Below are 22,181 nucleotides of genomic sequence, written 5' to 3'. Positions count from 1 at the left end.
TCTTTAACCTGTGCTTAATGCTCCCTCCACTCACATTGTCTGTATCTTTAAGACCTGGTTGGCTGTAGAGATTCGCATTCTAATCAGTATTCTGTAACTTGATTTTGTGTCTCCGTATGCCCTGTTTGAGAGCAGATATCCACTCCATCTGACGAAGGAGCAGCACTCCGAAGGCTAATGGCATTTGCTACCAAATAAACCTGTTGGACTTTAACCTGGTGTTGTTAAAACTCTTACTTTGTCACCAGGTGGCAGCATCAAACACACTCAAACCTCAAATACATCATAGAGTGCAATTGAAGCAGAAAATCCTGGCAACAGACGACAGCATTCCAGTGAATGATCCGAGGGGACAAGGCTGACCCTTGAAGTGTGGCTGGTAGCACCTTTCTGTGTCATAAGAGAGATGATCAAAAGTTTGGTCAAAGAGGAGATTTTAAGGAGAGTCTTAAATTAGGAATGTGATGTAGGGATACAGAGAGGTTTGCACAGAGAATTCCAGAGTTTTGACAATGTACTGAACTTGGAAACAAGGTGAAACAAAGATTTTTGGAAATAATTCCTTTTATTTAAAAATTTATCAGAAAAATACAAGAACATGCGAGTACAGATAAGCCACAAAATTATCCAGATCCCACACAAGTATGAACATATCTAACTCTACTTTAAGCTCAGGTGAATATAAACAAAAAAACTCTTATGTATGAACACCCGGAAAACGGTTAAAGGTTTGGCAGTGTCTTTACATGGCTTTTCAAGTGGGAAATGAACAATTTGCTCTCACGACTGTAGCCCCAAGAGTCTTTTTTGAAAATATTCATTATGCCCTTTTTCACGGATGGAACTGGGTGACACACCGATCGTCAAACTCTGACCCCTAGTTCTGGACACCCCCACAAATGGGAACATTCTTTCCGAGTCCACTCTGCCTATCCCTGTTAGAATTTTATAAGTTTCTATGAGATCCCCTCTCACTCTTCTAAACTCCAGTGAATACAACCCTAACCAATTTAGTCTCTCCTTATATGATAGAAATGCTATCCCAGGAATCAGCCAGGTAAACCTTCGCTGTACTATAGCTGTATTATAGCAAGGACATCCTTCTTCAGATAAGGACACCAAAACTGCACACAATACTCCAGGTATGGCCTCACCAATGCCCTATACAATTGCAGTAAAACATCCCTGTTCCTGTGCTCAAATTCTCTCGCGATGAAGACCAAGATACCATTTGCCTTCTTTACTGCCTGCTGTACCTGCGCGCTTACTTTCAGCGATTGAGGCATGAGGACATCAGGATTACGCTGAGTATAATATTTCATTCCAACCCTGAGAAGTATTCAGCAGTTATTTTATGTTGAAAATCCTTTTGGTCCTGTAAACCATGCTGGTACGTTCACCAGGATTCTCTGGCCTCCTTGCGGCATTTTTCTCAGTGGCGGGAGGCACCGTGCCTTTGGCCGGTGATGTGATCTTGTGGTCCCGCCAATCAATGGGATTTCCTATGCTTTCGACCCCACGCTACCAGGAAATGCGGCAGGTTGTGCTGTTGGAAGGACCAGAAGATCCAATCAGCATGAAGAGCCGAAGATTGTGCCCCTAGACTTTGGTTAAGTTACAACAAACCATACAGTGGTAATCTTCATTCTTACACAGTGGAATGATTAAAATGAGGGATCTTATTTGGCCAAAATTCGAGGAGCACAGATATCTTGGATAGTTGTACAGCTGAAGATTACAGAGGTAGGAGGGGTGAAGCCATATAGGAACTTAAAATTGAAGATGAGAATTTTAAAATCAAGGTGTTGCTTAACCAGAAGTCAATATAAGTATAAAATACAAGTCCGAGTTTGCAAATAGTTAGCCCTCAGACAGTTGCCAGGGAGCGGGATGGATCTGAAGGCCAGAGAATGTAATTTGTGGCAGAAATCAATGATTTCCCAATATTTAACTGGAGGAAATATCTGCTGATCCAATACGAGGTTTTAATTTATCAGAGAACATTAAGGGCCCTTGGATTGTTCTTTTTTGGAAAAAACAGTCCTGGATGGCCTAACTTAACTGGTTTAGGTTATACAATGGGAATTAACAAAAAGATCTGGGCAAACTGTTCACAATTGTAAAGAGCAAAGTACAAGATTAGATAACAGGGATTTCAGGCAGTATCGCTTCTCCCAATGAGCAATACAAATGTGGAATCAGACACCAAGCTGTGGATATTGAAAAAGTTAATGGGGGCGAATCTCCCAGCCAGCTGCGCTGCTCTAGCAGCTTAACGGGTCGGGAGACTTCAGCAGAGGCCGTTTAGTGGACTCCCCGCTGGGCCACAGCCTCCACAAGTTCTCCAGCTCCAAATTTCCAACGCGGAGCTGATTTAAATGTTTAACTCCTGACTGTCTCCGGGATCGCTAGTATCTCCCCCACACCCGCCGAGAGTGGTTCACTCGAGCGGGTTTTAATCCCGCACCCTACTAACAGGGAGCTGGCGGCCTGACTCTGCTGGAGGGGACAGAGGCCACTGAGGCTCCCTCCATGTGCTCGGGGGTGGGGAGAGGAGGGGTGCCCCCTGGGCAGTGCCACGCTATGTGCTGACCACTCCCGCGGGAATAGGCCCCGCGCCCAGATTTTCAGTGTGAATCTCGCTAGGGCACTCTGCAGTGCTCAGAGTGTGGGAGATTCATTCTGAAAATCACATTTTAAAAAAATTGGCAGGAGTTATTCCAGTTTTCACGTGAATTCATCATTTAGAATTTGTTTGGGAGAATCGCCCCCAACATCAACAGGTTCAAGAGGTAATAGGGAAAATTTACATCTGCACTGCAAGATCTGACAATGTGGTGAGGCTGATTGCCTGCTTGATAGAGAATCCATCTTATCTTTATTCGCTTGACACTGGTGAAATGCAAGTCAGGAGAGCTTATAATGAGTAAGACGTTGCCTCCACCTCATGAATGCAATATCGTGGAATCAAAAATATATCATAAAACCATGGGTCCCTGTAGAGGGAAGATAATGAAGGACACAGTAAATGGGAGTGATCTTTGGAAACAGGACAGGACTTGATGGGCTTTGTCTCGTTCATTAAATGTTTTCTACTTTACAGGGTTTCCACTGAGCTCTATCTCAACTTCAAAACCCCAAACAAATGTCTGAATACTTGCAGTCGGATTTGGAAGGTTTTTAAGGCTTTTTTTAAAGCAATTGTATTAATTTAGTTGGTTGCTAAATATATGCCAGGGCAAATTGGAGCTAATTAGTTAGGAAAACAGCACACAGCAGCTGTTCTTGAACAATAACCCAATAACAATAACATCAAAAAATGAAAGGTGCATTCTGGGATATACAAAAATACACTCTAATGAGAATACTTAAGTATAGCAGATTTTTCATGTCAGACCTTCCATGCGAAATAAAAATATAATAAAAAATGTAAGACTTGGAATATAACAGATCAGAAGCGCTGTAGAACTGCAGAAATCCTTTACATATACAGGATAATTTAAATATATATGGTGACTTTAGCATAATTAAATGTCCCAAGGTGCATTATAAAATATAATATTACATTGAATCTCATAAGGAGATGTTGGGCTGGACTTTTGCTCCTGAGGCAGGTAGAATCAAGTCAGGAAACCTCCTGGCTTGGAGAATTGCCCAAAACAGTGCGATTTGCATTCTGAGGTTGGTCAAAGAAGCATTAGTGAATTTGAGTCCAATAGACCTGGATACAGCTTGCAGGCAGCCATCGGAGCTACGGAACGCAGAGGCGGGCTGATAAATGGTCCATTTCAGTTCTCTGCAACGTTTTACCAGTTGTTTCATTGAATGTTAGGCCCACTAACTCTCATACCCCTTCACTCACTCCCCGTGCCTATACATGCCAACTCATGCCAACCTATGCTTCCACATTCATGTTCATGGTCCCTTACAGGCCCTATACCATTGAGTGCCAACTTATGCTGACACATCCCCTATGCACTACCCTTTGACCTTAGACCCTCCTGAATGCCAACTGACTCAGTATCCACCATCAACAGGCCTCAGGAGTCATGCTGAGATGAAATAAAATAATGTTGGTAGTATATAAAAATGTAAAAAAAACCAGACCCATTCAAGAAAGCCCATTCATTTTAATATCCTAAAGTACTTAATTCCTGATTGAAAACAAACATTTATATTATGTTGAATATAATATATTATATTATATTTAAAAGACAGCCAGTTTTTTGATATCCTCTTCGTGCTGTCAACTTACAATCACTGCGCCACTCCACACCTTGCATGGCATCTCCCATTACCCCGCACCCCCACGGAGTTATGACCTGCCTCCTTTCCCCTCCCCAGCGACAATAAGATCTTTTGGAATTTTTAAAAATTTCATTCAAGGGATGTGGGCATTGCTGGCTCGGCCAGCATTTATTGCCCATCCCTAATTGCCCTTGGGAAGATGGCGATGATCTGCCTTCTAGATCCGTAGCAGTCCATGTGACGTAGAAACAACCATAGTGCTGTTAGAGAGGTTGTTCCAGGATTTTGACCGAGTGACGGTGAAGAAACGGCAATATATTTCCACGTCAGGATTGTGAATGGCCTGGAGGTGAAGCTTGACACCATCTAGTACAAAGCAGCCCACCTGATTTGTACCCCATCTACAGCATTCACTCCCTCCACCATAGCAGTAGCAGTGTGAATCATCCACAAAATACATTGGAACAATTTATCAAGGCTCCTGGTGATGCTGTTCCCATGCATCTGCTGCCCTTAATCATCTAGATGGTTTAGAAGATGCTAAGGAGCCTTGATAAATTGTTCCAATGCATCTTGTAGATTATTCACACTGCTACTACTGTGGTGGAGGGAGTGGATGCTGTAGATGGGGTACAAATCAAGTGGGCTGCTTTGTACTAGATGGTGTCAAGCTTCTTGAGTGTTGTTGGAGCTGCACTCATCCAGGCAAGTAAAGTGTATTCCATTACGCTCCTAACTTGTGTAGATTGTGGACAGGCTTTGGGGAGTCAGAAAGTGAGTTACTCACCACAGGATTCCTCACCTCTGACCTGCTCTTGTAGCCACAATATTCATATGGCTGGTCCAATTCAGTTTCTGGTCAATGGTCACCATCAGGCTGTTAATAGTGGGTGATTCAGAGATGGTAATGCCATTTGAGTGTGAAGGGGCATGCAGATCCTTGTCCCACCCGCCTTTTAAAACGTCTCTGGAGTTGCCACAACTCTAATAATCTGGTCTATTAGTTCAGATGACCAAAAACTTGGTCGACGTTATAGGTTTTAAGGTGTGTTTTAAATGGCGAAGGTGAGGTAGAGACGTATAGGGAAGCAATTCCAGAATTTAGACTCTCGGCAACTGAAGAAGCAGCTACGAATGGTGGAGCAATTACAATCTGGGATGCTATATGCCAGAATTAGAGGAGTGCTGATATCCCAAATCTTGGTGTGGGCTTGAGGAGTTACAGAGACAGGGAAAGGTGAGGCCATAAAGGAAATTGAAAACATTAAAATCAATACACTGCCTTAGCAGAAACAAGTGTTATTCAGTGAGCACATTGCCGATGGGTGAACGCTACTTGCTGCTTGTTAAGGCACTGATAGCAGAGGATAGAATGTGGGAGACCAACCAGGATAATAGTTAAGTCAAAGGTAACAAAGGCAAGGATGAGGGCTTCAGCAGCAAATGACCCAAGAAAGGGACAAAGTCAAGTCGGTATGAAAGTGAAAATAGGCAGTCTTAGCGATTACGCGGATATGTAATTGGAAGCACATTTCAATATCAAAAGTGACACCAAGGTTGTGAACAGACTGGCTTAATCTCAGACTGTTGTCAGGGAGAAATATAACAAAATATCATTAAATATGAATGAGATGAATCGAATGCAAAAGTTAGTTTGAAAGAAATCTCCACAAAGATAATGAGCCTTAGGTATAATAATACGAAAATGGATGTATGTATGTGATGCCACTTTATAAAAAAGGAGGTAAGCAAAAAGCGGGTAACTACAGGCCGGTTAGCTTAACTTCTGTAGTGGGGAAAATGCTTGAATCTATCATCAAGGCAGAAATAGCGAGACATCTGGATAGAAATTGTCCCATTGGGCAGACGCAGCACGAGTTCATGAAAGGCATGTTTAACTAATTTACTGGAATTTTTTGAGGACATTACGAGCACGGTGGACAACGGGGAATCAGTAGATGTGGTACATCTGGATTTCCAGAAAGCATTCAACAAGGTGCCGCACAAAAGATAAAGGATAAGATAAAGGTGCATGGCGTTACAGGTAATGTAGTAGCATGGATAGAGAATCGGTTAACTAACAGAAAGCAAAGAGTGGGGATAAATAGGTGTTTTTCAGATTGGCGATCAGTGACTAGTGGTGTGTCTCAGGGATCAGTGTTGGGACCGCAATTGTTTACAATTTACATAGGTGATTTGGAGTTGGAGACCAAGTGTAGTGCGTCAAAGTTTGTAGATGACACTAAGATGAGTGGTAGAGCAAAGTGTGCAGAGGACACTGAAAGTCTGTAGAGGGATATAGATTGTTTAAGTGGGCAAGGGTCTGGCAGATGGAGCACAATGTTGGTAAATGTGAGGTCATCCATTTTGGTAGGAATAACAGCAAAATGGACTATTATTTAAATGGTAAAAAATTGCAGCATGCTGCTGTGCAGAGGGACCTTGGTGTCCTTGTGCACAATCATAGAAACCCTACAGTGCAGAAGGAGGCCATTCGGCCCATCGAGTCTGCACCGACCACAATCCCACCCAGGCCCTACCTCCACATATTTTACCCACTAATCCCTCTAACCTACGCATCCCAGGACTCTAAGGAGCAATTTTTTTAACCAGGCCAATTAACCTAACCCGCACATCTTTGGACTGTGGGAGGAAACCGGAGCACCCGGAGGAAACCCACGCAGACACGAGGAGAATGTGCAAACTCCACACAGACAGTGACCCGAGCCGGGAATCGAACCCAGGACCCTGGAGCTGTGAAGCACCAGTGCTAACCACTGTGCTACTGTGCCGCCCACAAATCACAAAAGTTTGGTTTGTAGGTGCAGCAGATAATTAAGAAGGGAAATGGAATTTTGTCCTTCATTGCTAGAGGGATGGAGTTTAAAAACAGGGAGGTTACTGGCACTGAGCTTCGCTAGGTTGTTTCCAGAGTTGAGAGGGTTGACTTATGAGGACAGACTGAGTAGGCTGGGACTATAGCCAATGGAATTTAGAAGAATGAGGGGGGATCTTATAGAAACATATAAAATTATGAAGGGAATAGGTAAGATAGAAGCAGGGAGGTTGTTTCCATTGACGGGTGAAATCAGAACTAGGGGGCATAGCCTTAAAAAAAGGGGGAGCAGATTTAGGACCGAGTTGAGGAGGAACTTCTTCACCTAAAGCGTTGTGAATCTGTGGAATTCCCTGCCCAGTGAAGCAGTTGAGGCTGCCTTGTTGAATGTTTTTAAGGATTTTTGAACTGTAAAGAAATTAAGGGTTTGGTGAGCGGGCAGTGGAGCTGAGTCCACAAAAAGATCAGCCATGATCTTACTGAATGGCACAGCAGGCTCAAGGGGCCAGATGGCCTACTCTTGCTCCTAGTTCTTATGTGTCATGGTGTTAAATAGTGATATTATGGCAATGCAGACATATGTAAATGTATAAGGAATCAATTAACTATTGAAATAAAAACTACTATGGGGAAGACTCTGAAAATATATTCGAAAGAACAGAACCAGCACATTACAGAACAAGACACAATTGTTCATGCAACAGCTGAGTTAGTGTTCAAGCAAATATGTTGTCGATTATTTCATTTACTAACTTAACAATTACCATACCCTCGTGCACAAAGAAATAACATAATACAACAGTTGTTATGTTCCATTCTAAATTAAATAAATTTTTGGAATGAAGTTGAATTATGTCAGGTCTGCAACCAGAGAGCAAATGTAAACCCCGATCCATCGTCCCTCTTAAGGCATTTCATCCCCTATGTCTGGAATCCCAGGTTCTGGTTGGTGAACATAGAGTCAGGGTTCCCTGGAAAGGAAAGGATTACAGTGTAAGCATCCACCCAGATTGTTCTTATTTGAGCTGGATTAAAACAAAATACCTATGATTGTTAAATAAACTATAACCGAAGGTCATCATTCATGTGAGTGTGTCAGATGATGCCTGCTTGTAGCTTGGTTTACCAGAAGATCTGTCCAGTTGCATCAATTTACTGGACACCATATCTTGTTGAGAATAATATCCTTAAAGCAGTGCTGTTCTTCAATCAAGCACCTCCCTTCCTCTGCTGAATCTAAAGCCAAAAATATCCTGTAAACCTGATTAAATGGCATTTTCAGTGATAAAGGGCCTTTTGGCTAAGATCAAGTGTAGCATGGTCGGCAGCCCATGGTCGGCCGCACTTGGTTGAGGTCATTAGGTTACGCTGAGGCTTCATATGTTTCATATGAAGCAATTTTTAAAAGCTGCATCTCGGCCTTTTGGCTAAGATGCAAATGAGCTCAAGTCTTGGAGGAGGAACCTCCCCCTTCTCCAATCAGCTTGGCTCATGTAGATCAGGCCCAGGACAGGGTGGTTTGGTCGCTCGCCCTGTCTTGTCAGCCTGGATCTGAAATGTCTCAACTTGTTGAGACTCTGAATTGGATTTGATTTGATTGAATTGGAAAAGTATAAAAAAAAAAAATTTCAGTGATAAAGGATCAGAGTTAAATTGTTTTGTTAGAGGCTCTCAAGGTCTGATGATTCACTGATTTACAATTTTGTTTTTTTGTAACTCAAGACCCTTGGAGCCTATAGCTCATCTGTTGTGGCAGGTCGATATTCTTTGCAGGCAATCTAAGCAATGAATGTTGGCAGGTTGCCAACGTTGGGAGTATCTACAAGTCACTGGATTGAAATAAGTAAATCCTTGACAATGATTTTATCCTCCACAGGTTGCAATGTTCAAGTGAAAGCCTACCAAGGGTACAATACCCAGAATCACTGTAATAGAATCTGGTTTTGTGGTGCACCCAAGCTTTTCTGAAATTGGGGAATGTCTATCCCTGTGATTGTACTTGTAACTGAACATCTCCTCTGACATGCCCACGTAAGCATGTAGACCAGAATACTTTAGTAAAGAAGGTCTGTGCAAACCACTTTAATAATGTTGAATCTTTCTCTCAGAAGGTAGCTCAATGCAATTACTGACCACTCTGCTTGTCATCCACATGCACATAATCATATAAGAGCAACAGCAGTAGGCCATTTAGTCTTTTGGGCCATTCAGTATGATCATATCTGATCGTCTACCTCAATTCAATAGCTTTGTACTTCTTGTCAGACCTTGTGCTTACCTTGGGGTCCTTTAGGGACTGTGTTATTAAAGCTGTTGTAGTTCATACCATACTGGGTATTAAAGTTGATAGCCTGGTTGCTGAAGGAATGCAAGGGAATTGTACCAATAACAATTGGTAAATTAACAGTTAAATTCAACGAGCCTGCGATCTCTAGGGATACCTAAGAAATAACAAACAATCCTTTAAGAATAAAAAAAAACCATTATCGCCAACAATTATTTTTTTTCAAATACACTTGCTTCCTTTACTCCTGCTCTGCAGAGGGCAGCGACTTGTGCCAGGAAGTTTCCATATTACATGGCAATCTGTCTTTGAGACTAGCTTCCATAAGAATGCACAAGTATTGGACTATACATCTGTTTACCTCATTACCGGAATTCTAAATTGGCTGTCCAAATCAGGCACAAAAATGTTTGCTGATCATCGATTTACCATATTATTATCTAGCAAGGTATGTTGAACACTCATTAAGCATCATTAATAATCTGCTCTGAAGACACCAGAGAGACACATCAAGCTTCCATTCTCATCACTGGGCTTAAAATGAGACACAAGCTTATTAGTGCCCGTACAAAATAGTGATGTAGAAAAAGCACAGATGACATGTTGGGTCCTTGGGCTGTGGGAGGAGACCGGAGCACCCGGAGGAAACCCATGCAGACACGGGGAGAGTGTGCAAACTCCACACAGATAGTGACCCAAACCGGGAATCGAACCCAGGTCCCTGGAGCTCTGAGGCAGCAGTACTAAGCACTGTGTTTTTTCACCCAGAGGATGATGGGAATCTGAAAATCTCTGTCTGAAAGTATGGTAGAAGCGGGAAACATCACAACATTTAAGAAGCATTTACATGAGCGCTTGAAATGCCATATCACACAAAGCTTTGGACCGAGTGCTGGAAAATTGGATTAGAATAGATAGGTGCTTGATGGTCAGTGCACACTCTATGGTTTCAAATTCCCATCACCCTCTGGGTGAAAAAACACAGTGGCACTGTGGTTTGCACTGCTACCTCACAGCCCCAGGAACCTGGGTTCGATTCCCGGTTTGGGTCACTGTCTGTGTGGAGTTTGCACATTATCCCTGTGTCTGCGTGGGTTTCCTTCAGGTGCTCCAGTTTCCTCCCACAGTCCAAAGAAGTGTGGGTTCGGTTGATTGGCCATGCTAAATTTCCCCTTAGTGTTCTGGAATGTGTAGGTTAGAGGGATTAGCGGGGCAAATATATGGAGTTACAGGGATGGGGCCTGGGTGGGTTAAATCAGTGCAGACTCGATGGGCCGAATGGCCTCCTTCTGCGCTGTAGGGTTTCTATGAAAAAACATTTTCCTCAAATCCCCGCAAATCTCCTGCCCTTTAGCTTAAATCTATCCCCTCTCTCGTGAGGTGAAATGTTTCTTCCTATCCACCCTATCTATAACCCTCACAACTTTGTACTCCTTGATCATGTCCCCCTTCAGCCTTCTCTGCTTTAAGGAAGACAACCCCAGCCTAGCTGGCCTTCTCTTCATAGCTGAAGTGCTCCAGCCCAGGTTACATCCTGATGAATCTCCTCTGCACCCTTTCCAGTAAAATCACATCTTTCCTACAGTGTGGTGATTAGAACTGCACACCAGCTGTGGCCAAACAAGTGTTTTATACAGCTCCATCATGGCGGGGGGTCAGAGGAGGAGGGTGGAAGGGGTGGTGGGGGGTGGTACCTTCCATTGCTGGCCACCTTTCCAGGTTTTTGTTTTATTCTTTCATGAGATCTGGCATTGGTAGCTGGGGTAAACAGTTTACCCCAGTCCCACGCCGGTATCTCCACATCATTGGTAGCTGGGCCAGCATTTATTGCCCATTTGTAATTGCCCTTGAACTGAGTGGCTTGTTAGACCCTTTCAGAGGGCATTTTAAGAATCAACCACATTGTTGTGGTTCTGGCGTCAGATGTAGACCAGAGCAGGTAAGAATGGTAGATTTCCTTCCTGAAAGAACATTAGTGAACCAGATGGGTTTTTATGGTAATCGATGATAGTTTCATGTTCATCTTCTATGATGACTTCAGCCAGGCTAATGAGGTTGGCTTGCTGGAGTTTGAATGACGTGATGAGTCTTAATTGATGGTTAAATCAGGGAGCCTCATGCTCCCTATTTAAAGCAGGTGTATCAGACTCCCAGCCTGCATTCAGCAGGGAGCAACTGGACAGCTGGCTGTGTACAGATGTATGGTGTAAATAAAGTAACTTGGTGATGGGACGTTTGCCTCTGTGGAGTTATTACATCTTCAAACCTTTCATTCCAGATTTCACCATCTGCCATGGTGGATTCGAACCAGGGTATTACTCTAGGTCTCTGGATTATTAATCCAGTGACAATGCTACTGTGCCATTGCTTGCTCACAGCATCCCTCAGTTCCCTTTGTCTGCCCGCACTTGTCCCAGCTGACAGACCCTCGCCATCCACTCAACAACACCGCCAGATGTCCCCTCCCACTGTGATTCTGCACCTCCTCGGTCCATTGGCGCCAGCATTTATATTGGTGTGATTGCTTCTAGTCTTTTCTTAAAATCATTTGCAGGATGTGGGCATCACTGGCTAGGATTTATTGCCCATCACTAACTTCCCTTGAGAAGGCGAAAGTGAGCTGCCTTCTTGAGCCACTGAATTCCCTGAGGTGCACGTACAGCAACAGTGCTGTTAGGAAGGGAATCCCAGGGTTTTATCCCAGCGACACTGAAGGAATGGCAATATAGTTCCAAGTCAGGTGAATGACTTGGAGGAGAACTTCCAGGTGGTGTTCCCATGTGTCTGCTGCCCATGTCCTTCTAGATGGTAATGGACATGGGTTTGGAAGGTGTTGCCTAAGGAGCCTTGGTGAGTTCCTGCAGTGCATCTTGTAGGTGGAACACATGCCTGCCACTTTGTGACAGTGGTGGAGGGAGTAAATGTTTGTGGATGGGGGTGCCAATCAATGAGCTGCTTTACCCTGGGCAATGCCAAGCTTCAAGTGCTGTTGGAGCTGCACTCATCCAGACAATTGGAGAGTATTCCTTTGCACTCCTAACTTGCGCTGAGGTGGACAGGATTTGGAGAGTCAGGAGGTGTGTTACCCACCATAGGATTCTTAGCCCTCTGATCTGCTCTTATAGGCACAATATATATGGCTAGTCCAGTTAAGTTTCTGATCAATGTTAATCCCCTAGGACATTGATAGTGGGGGATTCAGTGATGGTAATGCCACTGAATGTCAAGGGCTGATGGTTAAATTCCCTCTTACTGGAGATGGTCATAGCCTGGCACTAAGTGACACGAATGTTACTTGCCACTGGTTAGCCCAAACCTGGACATTGTTCAAGTCTTGCTGCATGTGGACATGGAGTGCTTCAGTATCTGTGGACTCATGAATGATGCTGAACAATTTGCAATCATCAGTGAACATCCTCTTTCTGACCTTATGATGGAGGGAAGTCATTAATGAAACAGCTGAAGATAGTTGGGCTGAGGACACTGTTCTGACAAGCTCCTGCAGTGATATCCTGGAACTGAGATGACTGACCTCCAAAGAACAAAGAACAGTACAGCACAGGAAACAGGCCCTTCCGCCCTCCAAGCCTGTGCCGCTCATTGGTCCAACTAGACCATTCGTTTGTATCCCTCCATTCCCAGACTGCTCATGTGACTATCCAGGTAAGTCTTAAACGATGCCAGCATGTCTGCCTCCACCACCCTACTTGGCAGCGCATTCCAGGCCCCCACCACTCTCTGTGTAAAATACGTCCCTCTGATATCCGAGTTATACCTCGCCCCTCTCACCTTGATCGTGATCATCACCTCCGATCTGGGAAAAAGCTTCCCACTGTTCACCCTATCTATACCCTTCATAATTTTGTACACCTCTATTAGGTCTTCCCTCATTCTCCGTCTTTCCAGGAAGAACAAGCCAGTTTACCCAGTCTCTCCTCATAGCTAAGACCCTCCATACCAGGCAACATCCTGGTAAACCTTCTCTGCACTCACTCTAAAGCCTCCACGTCCTTCTGGTAGTGTGGCAACCAGAACTGGATGCAGTACTCCAAATGTGGCCTAACCAGCGTTCTATACAGCCGCAACATCAGACTCCAGCTTTTATACTCTATACCCCATCCTATAAAGGCAAGCATACCATATGCCTTCTTCACCACCTTCTCCACCTGTGCTGCCACCTTCAAGGATTTGTGGACTTGCACACCTAGGCCCCTCTGTGTTTCTATACTCCTGATGGCTCTGCCATTTATTGTATAACTCCCCCCTACATTAGTTCTTCCAAAATGCATCACTTCGCAATTATCTGGATTAAATTCCGTCTGCCATTTCTCTGCCCAATTTTCCAGCCGATCTATATCCTGCTGTATTGTCCGACAATGTTCATCGCTATCTGCAAGTCCAGCCATCTTCGTGTCATCTGCAAACTTGCTGATAACACCAGTTACACCTTCTTCCAAATCATTTATATATATCACAAATAGCAAAGGTCCCAGTACAGAGCCCTGCGGAACACCACTGGTCACAGACCTCCAGCCGGAAAAGGACCCTTCGACTGCTACTCTCTGTCTCCTGTGGCCAAACCAGTTCTCTACCCATCTAGCCACCTCTCCTTGTATCCCATGAGCCTTAACCTTCTTAACCAACCTGCCATGAGGGACTTTGTCAAATGCCTTACTGAAATCCATATCGACGATATCCACGGCCCTTCCATCATCAACCGTTTTTGTCACTTCCTCAAAAAACTCCACCAAATTTGTAAGGCACGACCTCCCTCTTACAAAACCATGCTGTCTGTCACTAATGAGATTGTTCCATTCTAAATGCGCATACACCCTGTCTCTAAGAATCCTCTCCAACAACTTCCCTACCACGGACGTCAAGCTCACTGGCCTATAATTACCGGGTTATCCCTGCTACCCTTCTTAAATAACGGTACCACATTCGCTATCCTCCAATCCTCAGGGACCTCACCTGTGTCCAATGAAGAGACAAAGACTTCCGTCAGAGGCCCAGCAATTACATCTCTTGTCTCCCTGAGCAGTCTAGGATAGATGCCATCAGGCCCTGGGGATTTGTCAGTTTTAATGTTACCTAAAAAACTTAACACTTCCTCCCTTGTAATGGAGATTCTCTCCAATGGGTCAACACCTCCCTCTGAGACACTCCCAATCAACAAGTCCCTCTCCTTTGTGAATACCGATGCAAAGTATTCATTTAGGATCTCCCCTATTCCCTTGGGTTCTAAGCATAATTCCCCTCCTTTGTCCCTGAGAGGTCCGACCTTTTCCCTGACAACTCTTTTGTTCCTAACATATGAATAAAATGCCTTAGGATTCTCCTTAATCCTGTCTGCCAAGAACATTTTGTGACCTCTTTTTGCCCTTCTAACTCCCCGTTTGAGTTCTTTCCTACTCTCTCTGTATTCCTCCAGAGCTCCATCTGTTTTCAGTTGCCTGGACCTAACGTACGCCTCTCTTTTCCTTTTGATCAGATCCTCAATTTCCCTGGTTATCCACGGCTCTCGAATCCTACCTTTCCTATCCTTCCTTTTTACAGGCACATGCCTGTCCTGCAGCCTTATCAACTGTTCCTTAAAAGACTCCCACATGCCAGACGTGGACTTACCCCCGAACAGCCTCTCCCAATCAACGGCCACCAATTCCTGTCTAATCCGGCTATAGTTAGCCTTCCCCCAATTTAGCACTCTACCCTTAGGACAACACTCGTCCTTGTCCATTACTATCCTAAAGTTAACAGAGTTATGGTCACTATTTGCCTTATGTTCCCCTACCGAAACTTTGGCGACCTGACCGGGCTCATTTCCCAGAACTAGATCCAGTATAGCCCCCAACCACCACAACCATCTTCCTTTGTGCTAACTATGGCTCCAACCAGCGGAGGCTTTTCCCTTTGATTCCCATTGATTCTAGTTTTGCTAGGGCTTCTTAATGCCACACTCAGTCAAATGCTGCCGTGATGTCAAGGGCAGTCACTCTCACCTCATCTAGAATTCAGCTCTTTTGTCCATGTTTGAACCAAGGCTGTAATAAGGTCAACAGCTGAATAACCCCAGCAGAAACCAAAGTGAGCGTTGTTGCTGAGCAAGTACCACTTGATAGCACTCTTGATGGCCCCTTCTATCACTTTATTAATGATCAAGAATAGACTAATGGAGCAATAATTATTGGGTTGGATTTATCCTGCTTTTGGTGAACAGGGGTAACTTTCCATATTTCTGGATAAATATCAGTCGTGGCTGTAGAGGAACAGCTTGACTAGGAACATGGCAAGTTCGGGAGTACAAGTCTTCAGTACTATCACCAGAATATTGTCAGGGCCCACAGACTTTGCAGTATCCAATGCCCTCAACTGTTTCTTGATATCATGTGGAATGAATTATATTGGCTAAAGACTGGCACCTGTAATGCTGGGGAACTTCCGGAGGAATCAGCAGTGGCCAATGCTCCCAATGCTGCTGCTGGGATGACAGAGCTACCATTCAAGCAGATTGGCTGAGGCACCATTTCCTCCTGAATGAGGGATGTATTCCTGCCTCCAGACAAATAATGCTCCTTGGAGCGTTAAATGGCTACGGGCGTGCAGTGATTGGCAGAGATTAATTCCCTGCTGACTCTTAGTTTCTAAGTACTAAGAAACTTAATAGTTTCTTACTTAGAAACTACTAAATGAGAAAATAATTGAAGACAAGAGGAACAGTGGGGTAAGACTAAAACAGAAAATGCTGGAAAATCTCAGCAGTTCTGACAGTATCTGCAGGGAGAGAATACAGCCAACATTTCGAGTCTAGATGACCCTTCGTCAGACCCAAGAACAAAGAGAATCAGCAGAGATTCATACTATTAGGCTCAGGGTGGGGTGGGAGTGTGGAATTGGACAAAGGGAATGTAAATGAGGATACAGAAAGCTGAGAAGGTGCTCAGAGTGTGCATTAAGTGATCAGAATGCAGGAATGGGCAGAACAGAGGTACAGATTGTTAAAGGACTACCTGAGCAATGTGGCAGTTGCCCTGAAGAGGGGGGTGGGGGGGGGGGGGGGTAGGGGGACATGGAGTGGGGGGGGGTAAGGAAAGGAGAGCTGGAACGGAGGAGTGGAAAAATAGAAATGAAAGAGAAGGATGATAAAATGGATGAATAGGATGAAATGAAATGGAATAAAATAAATGGAAATGGGATGAAGATGGAGGAGAGAGTTCATCCCCTGAAGTTGTTGAACTCAGTGTTCAGTCCGGAAGGCTGTAAAGTGCCCAATCGGAAGATGAGGTGCTATTCCTCCAGTTTGCATTGGGGTTCACTCGAACATTGTAAAAAGCCAAGGACGGACATGTGGACAGAAGGGCAGGGTGGTGCGTTGAAGTGGGGTAAGACTTCGATTTTAAAGGCCTGGGCATTATCATGTGCATCGTTAGCACTAAACAGTAATTGAAAAACCACCTACCATCAGTGAGTATTCCATTTGGATAATGCTGCAGTTCATCAGCGTTGGAAGCACAGTTGGAATTTTCAGTTCCTTTCCATTCCAACTTTCCATTTTGCCGGCTAAAACCGGTGTGCCTTGCAATTGAGTTACGAGTTCTGTAGCCTTCTTTTTCCTTCCTTGAGCATGAAAAGTCTGTATTTTATAAATGGCTGCACTTGGCACCATTTTGCGGGAAGAATGATTCTCAATTTCCGCAAATATCAGAATCGAGTCACCTGCAGAAGTAACAAATCCCACAATGTAGCTTATTTGGTATATTTCATCCAGACTGCGGGACGTTTTGCGAGTGCTGTTGGGAGGAGTTTAGTTGGCAGGGAGGGGGCACAGACTGTTAGCAGAATAAGGGCATGGAATCATACAGCAAAACAAACAAGTCAGAAGGAGTGCAGCTGTATTAAGTTTCAAGGGAATAAGGCCAGGCTGGCTGGCCTCTACTTTAATACAGTAACAGTTTTAACAACACCAGGTTAATGCTAGTTTAATGCCATGAGTATTGCAGGTAAAATAGATGAGTTGAGGGCAATGATTGACACGTGAAGTGTGATATAGTAGCCATCACAAAGACATGATTGAAGGAAGGACACGATTGGCAACTCAACGTTCCGGGATATAGAGTCTTCAGGTGAGACAGGGGACGAGGTAAAAGAGTAGGAGGCACTGCATTATTAGTTAAGCCCTCAGTTATTACAGTAAGGAGAGATAATATCTTGGAGGGGACATCAAATGAAGCTTTGTCGGTAGAGCTTACGAATAAAAAAGAGGCAGCAACATTATTAGGTGTTTATTATAGACCCCAAATGGTCAGAGAGATATTGAGGAGCAAATATGTGCTCAGTTTGTGGAGGTGTGTCAAAATAATAACAATAGGGTTATTATGTTAGGTGATTTCAACTTTTCCAACATCAACTGGGATATACATAATGTTAAGGGTTTGGATGGAGAACTATTTAAATCAATATGTGGAGGGTCCAACAAGGGAAGGAGCTGTGCTGTACCTGATTCTGGGGAATGAAGCCGGACAGGTGGTTGAGATTATGCTGGGGGAGCATTTTAGTGACAGTGATCACAACATGGTACAATTTAAGCTGGTTATGAACAAGGAAATAGAGAAGTTGCAAAAAAAAGTTTTGGATTGGGGGAGAGTGGATTTTAGTAAAATAAGACAGGATCTGGGCCAACATCCATTGGGAACAGCTCTAATGGGAAAATCTACATAAGAGTAGTGGAGGGGGAAATGGGGAGGGTGCAAGCCCAGCATGTTCCCTCTCGGGTGATAGGTAGAAATAACAAGCCCAGAGAACCATGGATGACCAGAGATATTCAGGACACAATGAGAAGGAGAAGAAAGGCTTTTAAAAAGTTCAAGGGGAGCAAATCAGTGGAGATATTAGTGAGGTAGTGAAAGTACAGGGTGGAGCTTAAGAAAGCAAGCCAAATCAGCCAAGCCACAACTGAAAACATAACAGGGCAGCTTCTCAATCAAACAGCAAAATATTGGAACCTCAAACTGATTATTCATCTAAAATCAGGCCCACTTGAACCATCAATCACATCGGCCGCAAAGTTTGATCATCTACTCCTCATGGACACATCAAAGTCTGTTCATATACTTTTTTTTTGCTTACTTACTTTGGACTCAATTCTCACTTCTAATCTATATGAATGCATATGCATGTGTTTTATGATTTCCTTGCCTTTAGTAGTTAATTAACTCACTCTTACTTGAACTCAAGAAAGCCTGATAAAATTAGCTCCTTTTAAAACATAAATATTGGGATAAAACAAGGTATCCGCAAACAGGAATTTTTGTTTTTACATATTAATTGTGCTGTAACCAACTGAGGGGGTTGAATAAAGATTGGGAGCCAGTTCAATCCTGGGGACACAACAATTTGGGGTATCCTAGATGCAACTGAGCAAATTTAGGAATGTTGTCTCGGATTTGTTTTGCAAATTGTAGCTTGTGCCGTGATAATTCCCAAGGAGGGTAACAAATTGAGAGATTTCATCCGGGCTCACAAATTTGGGGAACCCCACCTCGGGATCGGTCGTAACATTATCAATTAAAACCATTCGAACAAGGACACTAACTCTCCTCTGCAGTATATATTATCAACCCCATTGTCCCACTGATGCGATTGTGGGAAAGACTTCAACAGAAACTAATTCTATCAGTTTAATCACTTCTGTGTGCGATGTAACATTATAGCAGCTTGACATAAAGTTGCTCAAATCAGTAAAGTCCTCATTGCATGCCTTAGACTTGGAGCTAAATTGTAAATTGATCAATGTAGATGGGACATAAAAATGTGGATACGTTCAGGATATCAATCAGGATATCTCAATTGTCACAGAATTAGAAGTGACCCATTTTAAAATCTTCAGTTTGTCCCCAACTCACTGTGGACCATCAGTACCAGTCAGTGAGTGATAATATGTAGCTAGACCACTGTGCCATCCTTTCTAACCACCCATGTTGGAATGCGTGGGAACTCTTCCTTTTGGTCGATGTGACAGCAGGCCAGGAACACCCATCCCCAAGTCCATGGACAGCCCTTGGGAGACAATGCCAATCCACACATATACGCGACCAACAAACATGCACACACACTCGCAACCAACACACACACAAATTAACATTTCAGAAGTCATGTGGTAATGCTTAAGGAAGAAACTGAGGGCCCGATTTTACCATTGCGTCATGCCCGTTTTCGGGCAGGAAAACTTGGTGAAGTCGGGCATGAGGCCATTAACATGATCCGCGCCCACGTCCGTGCAGATGCCCACTTTACCAAGGCCTGAAAATGGCATGCATTTAAATTGAATTAATGGGCTACCCGCCAAACTTTACCAGCATTTCCCCCTTTACCATCGCGTTCGCGTGTCCAGATTTGGTGCAAAACAGATCTGCTCGGCAAAGGTCTGTTTTGGGCACTCCAGCTTCTGAAGAGGCGCGTTCAGAGCTTCCAACGGCTCTCTGACTCAGATCGGTGGGGGGGGGGGGGGGGTGGTGGGGGGAGGCGGGTCAGATTATTCTCTGGTGAGGGGGGGAGGAGGGAGAAGGAGGCGGGTCAGATGTATCTCTGGTTGGGGGGTGGGGGGAGGGAGGAGGGAGGCCCGATCATTCTCTGGTGGGGGGAAGGGAGGCCCAATCATTCTCTGGTGGGGGGAGTTAATTCTGTCTCATCATATTTCTAATTCTGATCATTCCTGTTATAAATGCTACTTAGATTATACTTCACTTGCCATGAATGTTATTTTTTTCCCCCTACACCAGCAAGTTCAGAAGAAGTAGAAATTATTTTATTGCCATTTCCCAAATTATCTTCTAAACTTGGAAATGCAGCTCTTAGAATTTACTGCAAGTTGGCTGTTGCTAAATACAATTCCAAAGGTTGTTGAATCAAGCAATGGTTATTTGTACACGCACCTATATGTTTCATTACACAACTTCAATAAAGGCGTGAATATGTATCTCGGTGGATTTTGCAAGTACAGGCAGCAGAGAGAAGGGATTCCACAGCTACAATAGTCCACGTGCACTTAATTAGTGGGACTGTCAAAGTACTCGGCTGTATGTGAAATATACTGGGGGCGAGGCCAGATGGATCTCTGGTGGTGGGGGGGGGGGGGGGGGGGGGGGGGGAGGGGGTAGGGGCAGGGGGGTCCACTGCCACTCTGCAGGTGATCGGTGGGGGGGGGAAAGGAGGCAGAGGGTCGCAATTGGTTTGGGTAGCGGGGGGGGTGTTGGGTGGATAAGGGGGAAAGTTATGTTTTAGTGGTGGGGGCGATGTCTGTGGGGATGATCGCTCCCAGGCCGTTTTATACACTTTGTGCGGCACAGGAGCGATGTGACAGGGGTGCAATTTTCAAATTTTTTTCCTCACTGCGCATGCGCAGTTCAGGGCTCCGATTGTTTCGGGAACGCGACGCCCCGCCCACAGCGCGATTCAGACCCGCAATTATTTTTTCAGGCTAAGTGCATATGGGGGCGCCTGAAAGCAGATTCCCAAGTCGGATCTGAATTGCGCCCAGATTCAGCTATCGGGCCCTGAGTCTCCATTCCTTTTTCTTGAACGTTGTAACTCGTGAGCTAATTGATTCTCGCAGCTGTAGAGCTACAATACCAAATTATTGAACCTCCTCCAAACATCACAGTGAGATGCAAAACAATTTAAAATTCATGAAAGTGTATGAACATCTTGAATATGCATACAAGATGCTGAAGATTCTGGAGTGAGCAGCTACAGGTCAAATCTCAGTCAGCTTCAGATAGACGATGATTTTGTGTTTTGCTGAAAAGGGAGACATGCCGTTGAATCATTTTATCTTGTACTCATTGGGACAGGTACAAGAATGCCAAATTTCAAAGGGAGTAACAATTGATACTGCATAAGAGGGTACTCATGCATTGGCAAGTCAACTCTGATTGGTTGAGGCCATGGAAATGCACCAGGGAACTACTGTTCCCCATGTTTTTGTTTAATTCAGAAAAGATGCAATGTCTAGAAATGTTCCTTTTGCTTGCAGAGAACAGGTTCCTGAGTATGAATATGTCTAGTTTCTGTAGGTGAGCTACATTTTGAGGCCTGCAGAGAACAGGTTCCTGAGTATGAATATGTCTAGTTTCTGTAGGTGAGCTACATTTTGAGCTCAACAGATCACCTTAAGTTTTTTGTTAGTGCAATTCTGAAGTACACTTGGGATTGTTCAGCCGGTGTTATCCAGTCAAGGAATCACATCAAACTTTAGACATTATGTTCTGAGTTTTCCCAAGCATGGACATATGTGAGTAATATTTTGAATTTTAAAAGCATGAGGGACAATAGTTCTCTGGTGCATTCTCCATGGAAACGCAGCAACCAGAATGGCCTTGCCAACCAATCAGCACACATTTCTCATGCAGTATAAACTGATGCTCGTTTTGAAATTTGACCTTCTTGCATCTGTTCTGACAACATGTCACTCTTTTCACCAATATATGACCTCTCTACTCCAAGTGACTGTTTTTAATTATTGCAGAAAAACATATTACAGGAGTCTCAATTACAGATAAGTATATGGTAGCCATGATGTGGAGTTGCCGGCGTTGGACTGGGGTAGGCACAGTAAGTAGTCTCACAACACCAGGTTAAAGTCCAACAGGTTTATTTGGTAGCACGAGCTTTCGGAGCACTGCTCCTTCATCAGATGTGTGCGCCCACCTGATGAAGGGGCAGTGCTCAGAAAGCTCGTGCTTTCAAGCACCAAAGAAACCTGTTGGACTTTAAGCTGGTGTTGTGGGACTACTTACGAAGTATACGGTACGTATAGAT

At 44.1% G+C, this 22,181-nt stretch overlaps 1 protein-coding gene across 2 annotated transcripts in view; it reads right to left on the bottom strand.

The window, feature by feature from the left end:
* Positions 1-7,715: 7,715 nt before the first annotated feature.
* LOC144495016 (arrestin domain-containing protein 3-like) overlaps positions 7,716-22,181 on the bottom strand; it is a 53,722-nt gene continuing 39,256 nt past the window's right edge. Inside the window, exons 5-7 of one of the 2 annotated variants that reach the window (XM_078214791.1) lie at positions 16,825-17,081; positions 9,363-9,525; positions 7,716-8,055 (exon numbers count right to left, since the gene is read on the bottom strand). In XM_078214791.1, coding sequence (XP_078070917.1) covers positions 8,006-8,055; positions 9,363-9,525; positions 16,825-17,081 — 470 coding nt within the window. In that variant the 3' untranslated portion in view covers positions 7,716-8,005. The remainder of the gene's footprint in view (positions 8,056-9,362; positions 9,526-16,824; positions 17,082-22,181) is intronic. The other variant, XM_078214793.1, reaches the window with a different exon arrangement.

The sequence above is a fragment of the Mustelus asterias genome, chromosome 6 (assembly GCF_964213995.1).
Source record: "Mustelus asterias chromosome 6, sMusAst1.hap1.1, whole genome shotgun sequence".
Classification (NCBI taxonomy): Eukaryota; Metazoa; Chordata; class Chondrichthyes; order Carcharhiniformes; family Triakidae; genus Mustelus; species Mustelus asterias.
The sequence above is the reverse complement of the archived record's forward strand: the minus strand, read 5'-3'. Positions and strand labels throughout refer to the sequence as shown.